At 33.6% G+C, this 15,108-nt stretch overlaps 1 protein-coding gene across 4 annotated transcripts; it reads right to left on the minus strand.

Annotated features, from left to right (window-relative positions):
• Positions 1-5,313: 5,313 nt before the first annotated feature.
• Positions 5,314-8,848, minus strand: LOC18432637 (uncharacterized). 4 transcript variants are annotated; one of them, XM_088866483.1, is made up of 4 exons: positions 8,554-8,848; positions 7,882-8,274; positions 5,935-6,005; positions 5,314-5,593 (listed from the first exon to the last, which is right to left on the minus strand). In XM_088866483.1, exons 2-4 carry the CDS (start codon positions 8,165-8,167, stop codon positions 5,561-5,563), a joined length of 390 nt encoding a protein of 129 aa, XP_088722609.1. In that variant the 5' UTR covers positions 8,168-8,274; positions 8,554-8,848; the 3' UTR covers positions 5,314-5,560. The 4 variants fall into 4 exon arrangements, with proteins under 4 accessions (XP_088722609.1, XP_020521961.2, XP_088722608.1 ...); XM_020666302.2 differs by having other exon boundaries at positions 5,314-5,599; XM_088866482.1 differs by having other exon boundaries at positions 8,549-8,848.
• Between the last annotated feature and the right edge of the window lie 6,260 nt (positions 8,849-15,108).

The following is a 15,108-nucleotide window of genomic DNA, read 5'->3' on the forward strand; positions in this document are numbered from 1 at the left end:
TTCTCCCTCTCTCTCTCTGCTGTTTGTACTCTCTCTAACCGTTCCCGTTTTTTCTTATTGTGACCCCTTTATCTCTCTCTCTTAATATTTTTCTTTTCTTGAGGCGGTAGTCCCAATTTGAAGCCACATTTTGTCCTATCCCTTCAAGCCATTGAAGGTTCAGGTTATTGATTTTACTTTTCATTGTTATTGTTCGTCATCATTCTTTGTTTATCTCTTCAAGCCATTGAAGGTTCAAATATGTTTTTCATTAATTTTATTTTTCATTGTTGTTATTCTTTGTTGTTGTTTGTTCAATTCTTCATTGTTGTTTTTTTATCTTCATCGTTCTTCATTCTTCTCAATGTTCATAAAAGTGGAGAAGAAAGAGTGTTGCATTCACAGAGTAGCAAGGACCGTAAATTGGGGGGACAATCATGGGATGAAATTCTAGCACAATGTGGGTGACTTGTCGACCTCGTCAAAACCAATGCCAAAACCATTGTCGATAGGGGTCTCTCTCTCAAGCCCCTTCTTTCTTTCGTCAAACACTTGTGTGACATTTGTTCTATGCCTTTTTGTTATAACATTATTCTAGAGTCGTTATTTTGTGAATGAGCAAGATCACTGAAAATTAACAACAAATAGCTTAATCAAAAGGGGAAATGGAGAAACTTCATTGATCAAATGAGAAGGGAGAAAACTTTTAATAAATTTATGATCTTAACCATCCATTATGTTTAACCATCCATAATGACATGGATAGGTTATAATTAAAAAATCTCAATCAATGGATCAAAGTATAGGCCAGCAAACCAAAAAGATAGAAGAAAATTTGGCAAATAAACCTTCTACTTCAAAACAAATTGCACCTGCTACAGAAAAAGAGAAACTTAACCAAAACCTGTCATTTTTCTTTCAAATAAAACCTTCAAATTAGGGCCAACTCTTAAAGAAAAGAATGAGTTCTATGAAGAATTAGTCACCAGGCTTGCTTCCCTTAAAATTAGTGATAAGAGTAAAGAGAAAGTGCTTGCTGCTAAAGAAATGTTCAAAAATCAGTACTGATGAAATTCTTAAACTTTGAAGATATCAGTACTGATGAAATTCTTAAACTTAAAGAAATGTTCAAAAATCTTGACCAGGTTGATAGAGTAAGCTATGGAACAAAAACAAGGCCTACTGCTACTTCAAAAATGTATTATCCCCGTCCTTCTCCTGTCCACCTTCAATATAAAGATGATATATTTTCCAATGCAGTATAGTATGATGGGAGATTTATTGTTGAATGGAATATTGATGCTCTTTCAGAATATCAATAAATGAATTTGATCAAACATATGGTAATGTATGCTGAAGCTTCTGCCAATCATTGTAATAGAGATCCCGACATCATGAAATCCATAGTCAACGGGTTTACAAGGCAATTAAAAGGATGGTGGGACTTCTATTCACGAGAAGATAAAAAAAAATACTATCCTTAATGCTAAAAAACAAACTTTTACCACTGTCTACAATCAAGGTATTAAACAAGAAATACCCTCTAAACAAGATGATTGTGTCAACACTCTAATTTACACCATCGCTCTACATTTTATAGGGGATACGTTTGTTTGGAATGTGCGAACCAGGGAACTCTTAGAAAATCTAAAATGTTTTGATCTCTCTCATTATAGATGGTATAAGGATGTTTTCCATACCCAATTGTTGACTAGAAATGATACTAGAGACGTGCATTGGAAGTCTCAATTTTCAAATGGGCTACCTGCTTTATTCAGAGAAAAAGTTAAAACAAAACTTAAGAATACTAATGGAGGGAAAGAAATCCCTTATGAAAGTTATACTTTAGGATAATTAAATAATGAAATATGTGCTACAGGCCTGGAACTCTGTATTGATCTCAAACTTAAAAGACAGTTAGAAAAACAAAAGATTACTAGAAAAAGAGAAATGCGTGATTTTTGTGAACAATTTGAATACTACCCATTCATTGAAAAAACTCACTCTAAAAAACATAAGAGTGATTCTAATAAAAATTATAAAAAAAAATAGAAAATATTATAGGAGATACAAAAGGAAGGCTTTTAAAGCTAATAAGGAAGATTCTGAACCTAAAAATAGGAAAGTCAAAGGAAAAATACATGTTTGTAAAAAGTGTGGTCGTTATGGACACTATGCAAACAGTTGTAGAACAAAACAGAAAATAAATGAAATAATTGATGAAGGTCTCGAAAAACAATTAGAACAGGTACTTCTCTTAGGAGACTCCTTTGATGAAAACCTATCCGTTCTTGAAACTGATTTAGAAGATGAAATTTATGGAATTAATATTAAAACCTCTTATATCGATAGTGACACTGAAAAAGAATGCAAGTGTGATCATTATAAGGCCTTATTAGATATGTAAGGCCTAAGCCTTAATGTCCTTACTGAGGAACAAAACTTAGTTTTAGATATCATTGACAAGATTATTAACCCACTTGAGAAAAGAGATGCCTTAGTCAAATATCTTGCCAAAGAGAAACTGAAAATCAGGACATTAGACCTAGTTATGATTTCAAACAAATTATTGACAGAGTAAACAAAAAAAAAGCACTTTTTGAAGAGAAACTACTATCTCTCAACTTAGGTTTGAAATACGAAATCTAAAAGAAGAATTACAAACTCTTAATAACATAGTCACTACGCTTAAAAATTCTAGCCTTGAAAGCACACAAGACAAGTCACAATAGACACATGAAAATCTGTTAAATGAATTTTCTGAAAATATACCAGTCCGAGAAGAAAATGTTAATATCTTTGAGAATACTGATCTTAAATAGTTAAACTATGTTAATATGATAAACAAAGTAATAGCCCAAAAATGGCATACTAGGGTGACAATTGTTGTATCAAAAGAATATAGCTTTACTGCTATTGCCCTTATTGACTCAGGAGTTGATCTTAATTGCATAAATGAAGGCCTAGTACCTTCAAGATTCTTCGACAAAACGACCCAAATATTAAGCACTGCTAATGGAAAAAGACTCATGATCAATTATAAACTGTCTGAAGCAGCTATTTGTAATAATGGTGTGTGTTTTTTTAATGCTCTTTATAATTGTAAAAGGTTTAGCTCAAGAAATAATTTTAGGAACACCCTTTTCTAGTCTACTTTATCCTATAAAAGCCTTAGACTCTTCTGGAATAGAGTCAGAAATTCAAGGACATAAAGTTAAGTTTGAATTTATTGAAAACCGAAACTAAAAGAAATTAATCAGGTTATGGTTTTAAAGAAAAACAAAGAATATCTGCTCAATACACTCAAACAAGAAATTGTAACCTGGCAAATAAAAGAGAAAATTAATGAACTCATAACTCAAGAGAAAATTATTCAATTTTAAAATAAGCTTGAAAATGAAGTTTGTACAGATATTCCAAATGCTTTTTGGGAAAGAAAAAAACATATTGCTGAGTTACTTTATGAGCCAAATTTTAATGAAAATGTTTTTCCAAGTAAGTCTCGACCTATTCAAATGAATAGTAGACTTTTAGAAATCTGCAAAAAGGAGATACAAGACCTTCTTGACAAAAAATTAATCAGGACTTCATACTCCCTTTGGAGCTGTCCAGCCTTTTATGTCGAAAAGACTTCAGAAAAAGAAAGAGGAGTACCTAAGCTTGTTATTAACTACAAACCGTTGAACAAAGCTCTTAGATGGATAATGTACCCAATTCCAAATAAAAGGGATTTGCTTATCGAATTTTTGAAGTACAAATATTTTCTAAGTTTGACATGAAATCAGGATTCTAGCAAATTCAAATTTCAGAAAAAGACAAATATAAAACTGCCTTTACCGTACCTTTTGGACATTATAAATGGAATGTAATGCCATTCGGCTTAAAAAATACCTTTTTGAATTCTAGCACATCATGAATGATATTTTTACACCACATACTCAATTCATGATAGTCTATATTGATGATGTATTAGTTTATTCTAATTCTATAGAACAGCACTGGAAACATCTAACAATCTTTTTACAGGCAATGAAAGGCGTTGGACTGGTTCTGTTCGAAAAGAAAATCCAATGATTTCAAACCAAAATTCGATTTTTAGGACATAATATCCACAATCAATCAATTATTCCCATTGATATAGCCATAAGTTTTGCTCAACATTTCCCTAATGAAATCAAAGACAAAACTCAACTTCAACGATTTTGGGATAGCCTCAATTACATTGCAATTTTTACAAAAATCTTGCTAAAGACTGTGATATTCTTTATGATCGTTGGAAAAAGAATTTCCCATAATGGGAGGAAGAACATACCCCAGCAATTCGAAAAATCAAAATAAAAGCAAAAGAATTACCATGCTTAGCAATTCCTCATCCTGAAGCTTTTAAAATAATCGAAACCGACGCCTCTGAAATAGGATTTGGAGGAATTTTAAAACAAAAAATGGCAGAGTAAAAAAGAGAATAATTAGTGAAGTTTATGTCCAAAAAAATGGAAAGATACCCAAAAACATTATTCTACAATAAAATAAAAAATTCTCTCTATTGTTTGTTGTGTTTTAAAATTTGAAAGTGATATATTTAACATAAAATTCTTAATAAGAATATATTGTAAAACAGTTAAAGATGTAATAAAAAAAGATGCCAAAGTTTCAAAACAAATATGCTAGATGGCAAGCTATTCTGGCCACTTTTGATAACCATCCATAATGACTTGGATAGGTTATAATTAAAAAATCTCAATCAATGGATATATTTTAACCTCAAAACAATGAATTTCATAATTACCAACCAAATCAGCGGTTTTTACATTTCTAATTTAGCAATTGCTAGCAAAAGATTTCCCATATAGATTATCAAATAAGGGTTCTCAACATCCAACCACCAATTTTCTACTTATTAGCTTTTCTTTTTCGGACTCCCAGTTTCTCATAAATTCTCCAAAAAAACAGCTTTCTCAATTACCAATCGGGGCCTCAAGGACGTTCTAATTTCCGATTTCTCTTTCATTTTATTTAATTTAAGGACACTCTATTTCCAATCTCAATCCCTCTCTCTCTCTCATATTGAAAGTGGAAAACTTTTGCAATGGTGTGGGGCCCGACTGGCCACCTGTGACATCTATTATGAGTTTGAGATACGTGCAACTTTAAATCACATTTGAAGAAAGAGCTATTAAAAAAAAAAAAGAAATTGAGAGAGAGAGAGAGAGAGAGAGAGAGAGAGAGAGAGAGAGAGGGGGAAGCATTCATCCATTGAGAAAGCTTGTCCTAATGGAAATGAACCAAAGCTCCAACTATTCACCATACACAAGACTTGGAGGTCACAACATAATATGAAATATATAATATGGTTTGTATTGATAGATAGAAAGAGATGTTTGTCAAGACATTGATGCTTCTCACACTTAAATATGAAGCCTCGGGACACCACAACACTCAAAAAGTAGCATAAACTGAGACACCATTCATAGTATTTTTAAGTTTGTTTCCTTGGGTGAAGGGAAGGGCGAGAGAGATGACATATGTATGGGTACCAAGACAAAATGCTGAGAGAACACCCAGCCCTATCCAACTACGCTAACTAAAACTTTTTCCCTTTTCTCCTTTCACACCTCTGTACCTATAATAAAAACAAGAAAAAACCCCAATCAATCAAGACACTATAATTGAAAAAAACAAAAAAAAAAGAAGAAAGAAGGAAATGACGAGGGCCAGGACTGGCACGAGCCCTAGCCCTAGCCCAGCTCTCTGGCCACATCCTATTGCCGGGCTGACAGGGCTTAGGTCTCCGGTCGCCCAGCGCATTACAAGCAATAAGAGAGACAAAAATAGAATTAAAATTCGACTTAGGGTCTTTCATTTTTTTTGTATAAAGGTTGAGAGAGAGATAGAGAGCAAAATGGAATTTGTAGAGTAAAAGGATGGAAATTTTAGAGAGTAAAGAGAAGTAAGTACCCGAGTCTCGGGGTGCGTTGCATCTGAAGCATTCCATCCTGCTCGCAAAGTTGTGCTCATTGCACCCAGACCTGACAGTCACAGTCAAAAATTTATTTTCTTTTTGTTGTTTAAAAATGAACTTAAGTTTACTATCATAATGGAAATTGTTTTTTAGGAAAAGAAAAAGAAAGTGCAAAAATATGATAGTGTTCTAGGAACCATATAACCATTAAAAAAAGAAAAAGAAAAATGTGTTCTAGGAACCATAGAAACATGATGAACTCTTTTTTACCTTACAATGGACTAGCTTTAAGGGCAGTTTAGTAATTCATGATTTTCATGAAACGAAAAGAAAATTTTAAAAATATTGATCTAAGTTTGAAGATGTTTTCCCACTTTTCCTGAGAACCTTGAGCCATAGAAACAGGAAACATCATCATAGGACCACTATTAAAAAAAAAAAAAGTTTCCAAAATTTGAAAGTAGAGCGTGTAGATTTTCAACATATTCATTTGGTGATTATAATGTTGAAATTTCAGAAAAAAAAAACATGCCCTTATTGTGTCTCATGCTCGATGGAGCACGGCTATATATGCTCCCGTGGAAGTACAAGTTGAGTTCCACAACAAATAAAAAAGCACATGAACACAAACCTCGAAAATTTATTGGGTGTCGTCCTTATTAACAATCAGGTGCACCTTCAAATTGTTTCGAAAGATTTTAGTATTGAAAATATAATTGTTTCCAAAGATTTTAGTATTGAAAATCTCTATGATGGTACAAACTAATTATAAGATTTAAAATTATAAAAATTTTATACATCAAACATTTCTATAAACACTTACACATATTGAAAATTGATGGCTTAGAAAATACATTTCAAGGTGCGCTATTTTTTGTGACTTGAATCTATTTTTTCTGTATCTATACATCGATATTGATACAAAACTCTTCTAATTAAGGTGTGCCTTTGATTGTATAGACTTTGGACCCTCTTTCCTTTTTTCTTTTTTTTTTATTTAGACCCTCACCCTTATGTAAACTTTTCCTTTTATTATTTAGTTTCTATGTATAAAATAAAAGTATACGTAGGATAATAAGGGTGAGGTTTGTATAAGGCGTATGTCAAAAATGCAGTTTCAGTGCTACAAAGCACTGCAATGATATGAAAATATATTGTTGATGCTTCTAATTATGAAATTTAAAGTAGGTGAAGCAAATCTATAAATATTTAAAAACTTTGAAAATATACGGGCTAAATAATACATTAAAAAATAAATTATTATTAATTTAAAATCTTTTTTCTCGTGTCTTTGAATCTTGAAATCTGAATTTAAGAGTTTTTGAGCACCAGAAAAACATTCACTAGTGGGTGTTTTAGATGCACCGTACCAGTTTTAGGTGCACCATGCCACTACAATATAAAGTGAGAACTTATATAAACTTTTTCCGGATAATAATGAAGCCAGAACACGTAGGCCCCAACACACATGGCCATAATTACGTGTCATTTCTTACGTCACGTGTGTGTGGGGCTTGGAGAGAGAGAGAGGGACACTAGAGATTGAGAGTGGTCCATCAATTTTGATGGATCAATGCAACCAAACCTCAACAAAACAACGAAAAGAGAGAAGGAAGAGAGAAATGAATATAGAGAGAGAAAGGAGAGGTCGAAGTATGAGAAGATAGGTAGAGTGAGAAAACGAGCTCGGGTTAAATGGTTAGTGTGTTTCGCGGTAGTTTTACAACGGTACATCTCATGCTCCATTCCTATACCGTGATAAAAGATTATCAGTATACCGTGATAAAAGATTATCACTAGATGTCAGACTTCATTCCTATACCGTGATAAAGGATTATTTCATTCCTATACCGTGATAAAGGATTATCTCCTCAGTCATCGGGAAAAAAACTTTTTAAAAAAAAATTAAAAAACTTGTTAAAAAAAATAGAGATGTTATGGACCTTGTGCAAATCCAGTCTCCTGATTTCCAGCCGGCTCGTCCACCCCCACTGAAAGAGGAGCCGAAGCCGTAGCCGCCCCTGCGGGGCGGCTCCGCTCCGTCGTAACCGCCGCCGGCTTCATCCTTAAACGCGCCGCACTTGAAGCAGCTGGATCTGCTGGCGAAGTTGTGGGCCCCACAACCGCTAATTCTACAGTACCAATCCCCCGGCCTAACGTCAGAGCCACCGCCAAAGCCTCCTCCGCCTCCGCCTCCGAAAGATGAGCCGCCGCCGGTCCTCGGTTCATTGCAGCGCTGGCAGGAGTCGCGTCGGCTGAAGTTGAGGTGCTGGCATGACCTGCAGTTCCAGTCCCCTGGTTTCCTGCTCATTTTCTCTCTCTAAAAATACCTACCCCTGCCAATAAACAAAAAAAATTTAGAGAGAGAGAGACCAAAAAAATTTAGAAAGAGAAGGGCGAGTGGAATTAGAGAGGAGAACATACACGACTATAAAATAACACAGTAAGAGAGAGAAACAAAAAATCCTGGCAAAAAAAACTCTTCTGAAAATCCGACACGATTTAACAACCAAAGAGAGAAACCAATGTTTTGGAAACCCCATCAAGAGAAGAGAAATCCATGAAGAGGGAAGGTTGATAGAGAGAGAGAGAGAGAGAGAGTGAGAATACCTTACTGGTGTTTAACAAAAAAGGATGAAGATTTAGTGAGGGAGAAAAGCTTGTAAGATATGAGGAGGAGGAGGAGAAGAATGAATGGGAATAGAGGGGAAGGGAGGTTTATATATAGATGTGCATAGTTAATCGGGGCAGCAGGGGATCTTCTTTTCCACGTTCAGAGAATCAAAAGCAGTGAAAAACCGCTCTGGTTTTCCTAAAAAACGAGGAGAGACTAAAGAAAAAGAGAGCTCTGCAATATCTCTCCTCTCTTTGCTTTTTTCTTCACTTTCTCTCTCCTCTCTATCTTTCTCCATCTTGCTGACTGCCTGGCCCCGCGTATATACAGGTGGGACACACTACACAAACCCCAACTCAAATCTCTCTCTCTCTCTCTCTCTTTCTCTCTCTAAATCAACGCCTCTTTCTCTCTCTAAGCGCTCGTTTCGTGTTTCTGTAATGTTTCAGTCCTCTCGCTATCTTTGACCCGAATATTTCTATTTATGCTACAGTTATCCATCTATGATTCTCTAATCACATTTTATCTATGATTATACATTGACAAAACCCATGTTAATCTTCGTAATCAAGTAAAACAGCCACTCAATCGATCAAAGCTATAAATCAATATTTATCCATATGCTACAAAACGAGTATGGTGGGGAAAGGTGCTCCTCCATCTCTTGTTCACGTGGCCAGTCTCTTCTATTTTTTAATGTGATTCACCACAACCTTTTCCTTCTCTATTCTCAATTCTTACTTTGATTCTTCCATTTTAAAATAAAAATTTAAAGTTAAAACAAAAAATATTCTCTACTCTCACTCTTGTTTTTTATTCTTGAGCATATGTATTGTGCTCCCTCGGGAACGTATACTATACATTTACTCCTTCGACCAAAACACTTACCTACAAATAGTTTTTTTTTTTTTGCTCTTTTTTTAAAAAAAAAATTTTATATCCATCTAAATATAATTATATGATTATTAAAAATAAAATTAGATTTTAAGTTTCTGAATATCTAGATCATTCCCTCTAAATATTGGATGGTTTCATTGCAATCTTGGGACTGCCATTTGTTTAGGTGTATGAAACTTTCGAGTTTCTTTTTTTTTTTTTCTCCTTTGAGGTTGGTTACCAAACATCCCAAAACATAGAAGACATTCCTAATGTGAAATTTTCCTGGTGGAATAGATGGATAGTAAACTCATGCATGATTAGAAAATATTTTAGTTTATTACTCTATTTTACTTTTAAAGTAAATTTTAAAAGTTTGACAAAAAAAAAAAAATTCCTCTGACTTTTCCTAACTTCTATCCCAAGTTATATTGACACTGACAGACAAACATGTCTATTTATGACACGGATAGATTGCCAAAAACATGAACCCAAAAAATGAGATTTAGACCGACACTTCCGTACGATATGGAAGGAACAACATATATTAAAATATATATATAGTTCCTATTTGCATTTATACGTACAACATTTCATGTCATACAACAATAGAAAAATATTTAAAAAATAAAATAATTAAATAAATAATCCAAAAAAAGGTTACTTTGTGAATAAAAATTTCATTCATTAAAATTTCTTATGGTTCAATCTAAGGTTGCATTATAACAATATAGATAAAAGTTATAAGTTATTAGCTAATTATTAATTCAAAATGTTACACACTTATTGTATGACTATTAAAAATAGTTCTAATGAATTCATCAAAAATTACATTTTTATTCATCAGACACCATCTTCTCAATATCAATTTCTATAGATTATCTATGTTGTCTTCATTGATGCCCACATCCCAGTACCTTCATAGACTTGATTTATAATAATCTTGCCTCCTTGTGAGCAAGATGGTCAACATAACTTTTGAAAGTTGGACTATGTGATCAAGCACGGTGTATATAAATTAAATTTTATTTTATTTTTAAACCGGCAAGACTACTCTCAATATCCAATTACAAACAAATAACATGTTTATCACTCGCTACACTATTGAATATTATTCTTTAAATCAAAATCTTAACTCATTGCTTTATAAGAAGAGAATATCAAATCACAAATAAAGATTCAAAGAAGCAAAATTGCTGGAGATTACCTCAACAGGGCTTAGTACACCCCAAGTCTTCTCCTTTCGATGGTGCTCGAGATCTATGATTGGTCTTTTGATTCACCTACATATGGCAAAACACTCTTAATGACATATAGATATCAATACAAAACTAACGACCTAAGTGTTTGGGATCTAGGATCGGTCTCTTGATTCACCTACATATGACAAACCCTCTCAATAACATATAGATATCTATATATAACTAACTACCTAAGGAATCAATGCCTTAGTCTTGAACCAATTACCTAAGGCCTCAATGCCTTAGTCTTACTCAAATTACTAAAAAGGCCATCTCTTTGATCCACTACCAACATTCTAAGAGACTTATGGGGTAAGAGATTTGACTCATCCATCTCTTTAATCTACTATTAACATTAAAAAAGATGAGCTAGAGCTTTATCATCCCTTTAGTAGAGCTTTATCCATCCTTTAATCTATTTCTATCAAATCTTTAATCTATTCCCATCAAATCTTTATGAGACTTGTGGGGTAAGAGATTTAAGTCATCCATATCTTTCATCTACCATCAATTTTAAAAAAAGATGAGCTAGAGCTTTATTCTCCATATATTCTCATCAAATAGTTAAATAAAAAGAGTATATATCTTACTTTCTATTTTTAGTACATTTAATCCTTATTTATTGGATCATCCAATTTTGATTAAGAGATTTATTAAATATTTCAAATATTCAACTTATCAGCTAAATATTTTAAATATTCAACTCATCAGCTATATTAGATGGCTATACCCAAAAGATAAGCCAACAAACAAGGGGGTCCAATCTTGGAGAATAAATGAGTCCCTATGGGCGGGGGTGCCACCCTTTTGTGGCCACCCATTGGGCCCACCTAATCACACATGTTTTAAATTGGGCCCTCATATTTATGGAGGGTGTGATATAATTTTACAAAATATTTTATTTTGTTTTTAGAATTTTTAAATCTTATATTTTATTTAAAATATTGAAAAATTAGTTTATCTTAATTTCTAAATCCAAATGACAAAAATTAAAATTTGAGAAGATTCACAAAAATTCAAATAAACATTCTAAAAATCATATATCATAAAATTAATTAAAACTAATTAATTTTGATGGGAATTAGATATGTTAGATCTAGTGATTTATCAATATACAGGAGAACTCCACCTTCAAATGATGTCCATGATCCACTTAGCTTTCTCAAACTGACCCAGCAGTTCCCAAGAGCCACAGTCCACTGCAGGGGTTCATGATTGGACCACCAAAGTCAGCTAATAGACTAGGGGATGCAACCTCAAATTATGGATTTCAGGTTCTCTCGTAGAGACAAAAAAGATGGTCATCAATCATGACTTTATAGTGCATCATAGGGGTAATATCTCGCACATGTATATACTTCACCTTCATTGGAAAATCTCAAAACGACTATGTATGTACATACTATGTGATGATATAACGATGAGGTTTTAGCCATATCTCTAAAGGCTATTCATCACATGCAAGGGCCACACAGTCCCTTGGCTCTCATCTGGGCATACTCCAACCCTATCAAGGCCTAACCGATCAACTAAACTCTTCTCGGTAGATCTCTATGCCCAAGTATCATGGGTTTTTCCAAATTCGGCTGGTCTAGCATGTCGAACTTAGTCCAAGTATTGGCAACTCGTATTTGTCTACTATGATCCACAAGAGGACCACACTCCTACTGAATTTATGTTTCACTATATAAAATGCTCATATAAGCTCTCGTAACGCCTTTCAAGACCACCGAGACCCAACAACTTCGAGAGAGAAAATAGTTGAGAGGGGGAAACCCGAGAATGTTTTATGGTAGTTGAAATAAATAACAATGATTCATAAAAAGCCTAATTTAACCTAATAAAATTTATTTTATTTTATTTTGAATTATTTATTTTATTTAAATTATTATGTTATTATAAAATAAGTGTTACATTTAAAATAAATTGCTCTTCAATGGAGAGTAAAGTTTCTAAAAAACAAATACCATTTTCAAAAAAGATGCGTCTAAGAAAAAAGACTCAGCCGTGGACACTTATTAGAGGAGTCATATGCATGTGCATTTTTTCAATTTTGAATTTTTTTTGGTTGTGGCAAAAAAATTCTCTAGCTCTTTAACCTTTTTCACGAGGGATGAAGGAAAAAAAATTCCCAAGTCTCCCTCACCCTTATGGAGGGAGAAATTCGTGAACCCACTTGACTACGCTTGCGAGCCGTCACGAGCAGCTGCCTTCCCTGAGTAACGCACCAGTTTTAGGTTCCAAACGTCCACTTTATACTGACCTGGTGGTCCCGCCACGTCAATATCTTAGTGAACCCCCACCCTAGAATAATTCTACTTGACTCACCTGTCTCTTCTTGATAAAAACTAAAGTCGTCTTGGCATTTCCTTATGTGGAAGTTAAAAATTTTTTAATTTTTTTTTAAAAAATCAAAATTTCGGATTGATCAAAAAACAATTTTGATGAAAATAAAAAAATAGACTTGGCTGACCTTCTTTATAATTTCAACATATAAATAAAATAATTTCTATTTTACTTAAAATTTTAAAGTCCGTTATTTTCTTTAGTTTTGTTTTTCTAGATTTTGTTTTTATATTTTAATCATTCATTTCTCAATTTACTTTAAAACCTCGACGTGTTTTTTTTGTGCACTCGTAATAAATCTGGGAATTTTCTAATTTGTCACGTGTTTGATGTGTCCTTTCCATTTCGGCGAATGTTTGGATTTCGGGATCACGAAACTTCCGAAATTTTCGTTCGAAACAACGATCTCGGCACCCGGCGTACCAAAGGTGGATGCTTCAAGGAAAACGGGCGGTTCGGATGGTCGATATGACCACGTGGGACAGGCATAGACGGTCTAGATAAGCACACATACAGCTTGGAGTCACGTGTGGACGTGGAATAATAAGGCATACACGTGCTGGTTGAAGGAGGAGCCTGCATGTTGATCGGTGATTGGATAAGGAAGAACTACTCCTCTCTCTCTCTTCTCTCTTCTCTCTTCTCTCTCTCATTCATGATATAATTGTAACGCTTTTATGAGACAAATTCCATATTCCCCAATCCAACCTCCCCCGCATTCCTCTCTCTCTCTCTCAACATATATTCTTCTTTTCCCCGTCTCTTTCTCTCTCTACTTCTTTCTTCCTTCATTCCCCTTTTCTCCCACACGTCACTCTTCTCACGAAATGTATTCTCGTTCCCGACACTTTAACTTTTTTTTTTTTCTTCTAAAACCCACTCTCTCTTTAAAAACCTTTTTTTTTTTAAAAAAAAATCCAATTTTTTCTTTTTAAAAACCTATTTCTTTCTTATCTTGTTTTCCTCTTCTCTCTCCCTACCGTTTTCATTCAAAGAATCCTTTATTCAGGAAAAAAGTTTACATAAAGATACAACTTTATAATTTTGAACTACGGATGCACCTCATAAATCTATCGAAAAAAGATAGTTTTAATGTTAAAAAACCCTTTGATTGATCATCTCGACATTGAGATGTATGACCTTGAAAAATAACAAGATTGTAAGTCTGAAAATAGTGCATTTTACAACATATTATCTACACTGTCCATTTTCAAGATTTTCATATGTTTATAGATCTACTTGATTTTAACCATTTTTTAAATTTAAAATTTTATAATTAGATATAAAAATAGATTTTGAGATAATCCTAAGAATATTTTATATCAATATTTTATACCATGATAAAATTTGAAAGTGCACCTTACCTCCACGGCTACATATGCATCCGTATGCCAACTGCACCCTTTTTTTAGTTGATGGTCGTTGGCATATTGGTACGTCGATCCCTTTCAAGGAAGCAAAAAGTTTATATAAGGTTACAACCTTAAAATATAAAATTAAAGGTGCATCTAAAAAATCTATCATAAAGGGTTGTTTGGATGTTGGAAAACCCTCTAATTGATCATCTCGACATCGAGATGTATGAATATTAAAAGAAAAATAGATTTCGAGTCAGCTAAATAGTGTATCTTGCAACACATTATCTGGATTGTCTATTCTCAAGATTTTCATGTGTTTATAGATTTACTTGAATTGAATCATTTTTAGAGTTTAAAAATTTATAATTAGAGATGAAAATAGATTCTCAAGTCATCCTAATAATTTTTAATATCAAAATTATATTTATGATAAAATTTAGAGGTGTGCCTTAATTGGATCTTTTAAGGTTTCAACCTTATGCAAAACCATACCATTCAAAGAATCCTTTTTTTAGTGTATGGTCTTTTTTAGTGTATAGTCGTTGGCTTATAGGTACATAGATCCCTTGGGAGCACACTCAAATGTAGAACACATGCTATCCAAGAGTAAGGCAACGGGCGGGGGCTAGGCCTGGCCCGCCTTGGCCCTGGTCTTTATTGGGCCGACAAAAATAAAATAAAAAAATATAGAAAAGAGAAAAAGAAAGAGTTTGGTCGGGGAGATTTACACTGGTA

The sequence above is a fragment of the Amborella trichopoda genome, chromosome 5 (genome assembly GCF_054954075.1).
Source record: "Amborella trichopoda isolate Santa Cruz 75 chromosome 5, AtrichopodaSantaCruz75HAP2 v2.0, whole genome shotgun sequence".
In the NCBI taxonomy this organism is placed as follows: Eukaryota; Viridiplantae; Streptophyta; class Magnoliopsida; order Amborellales; family Amborellaceae; genus Amborella; species Amborella trichopoda.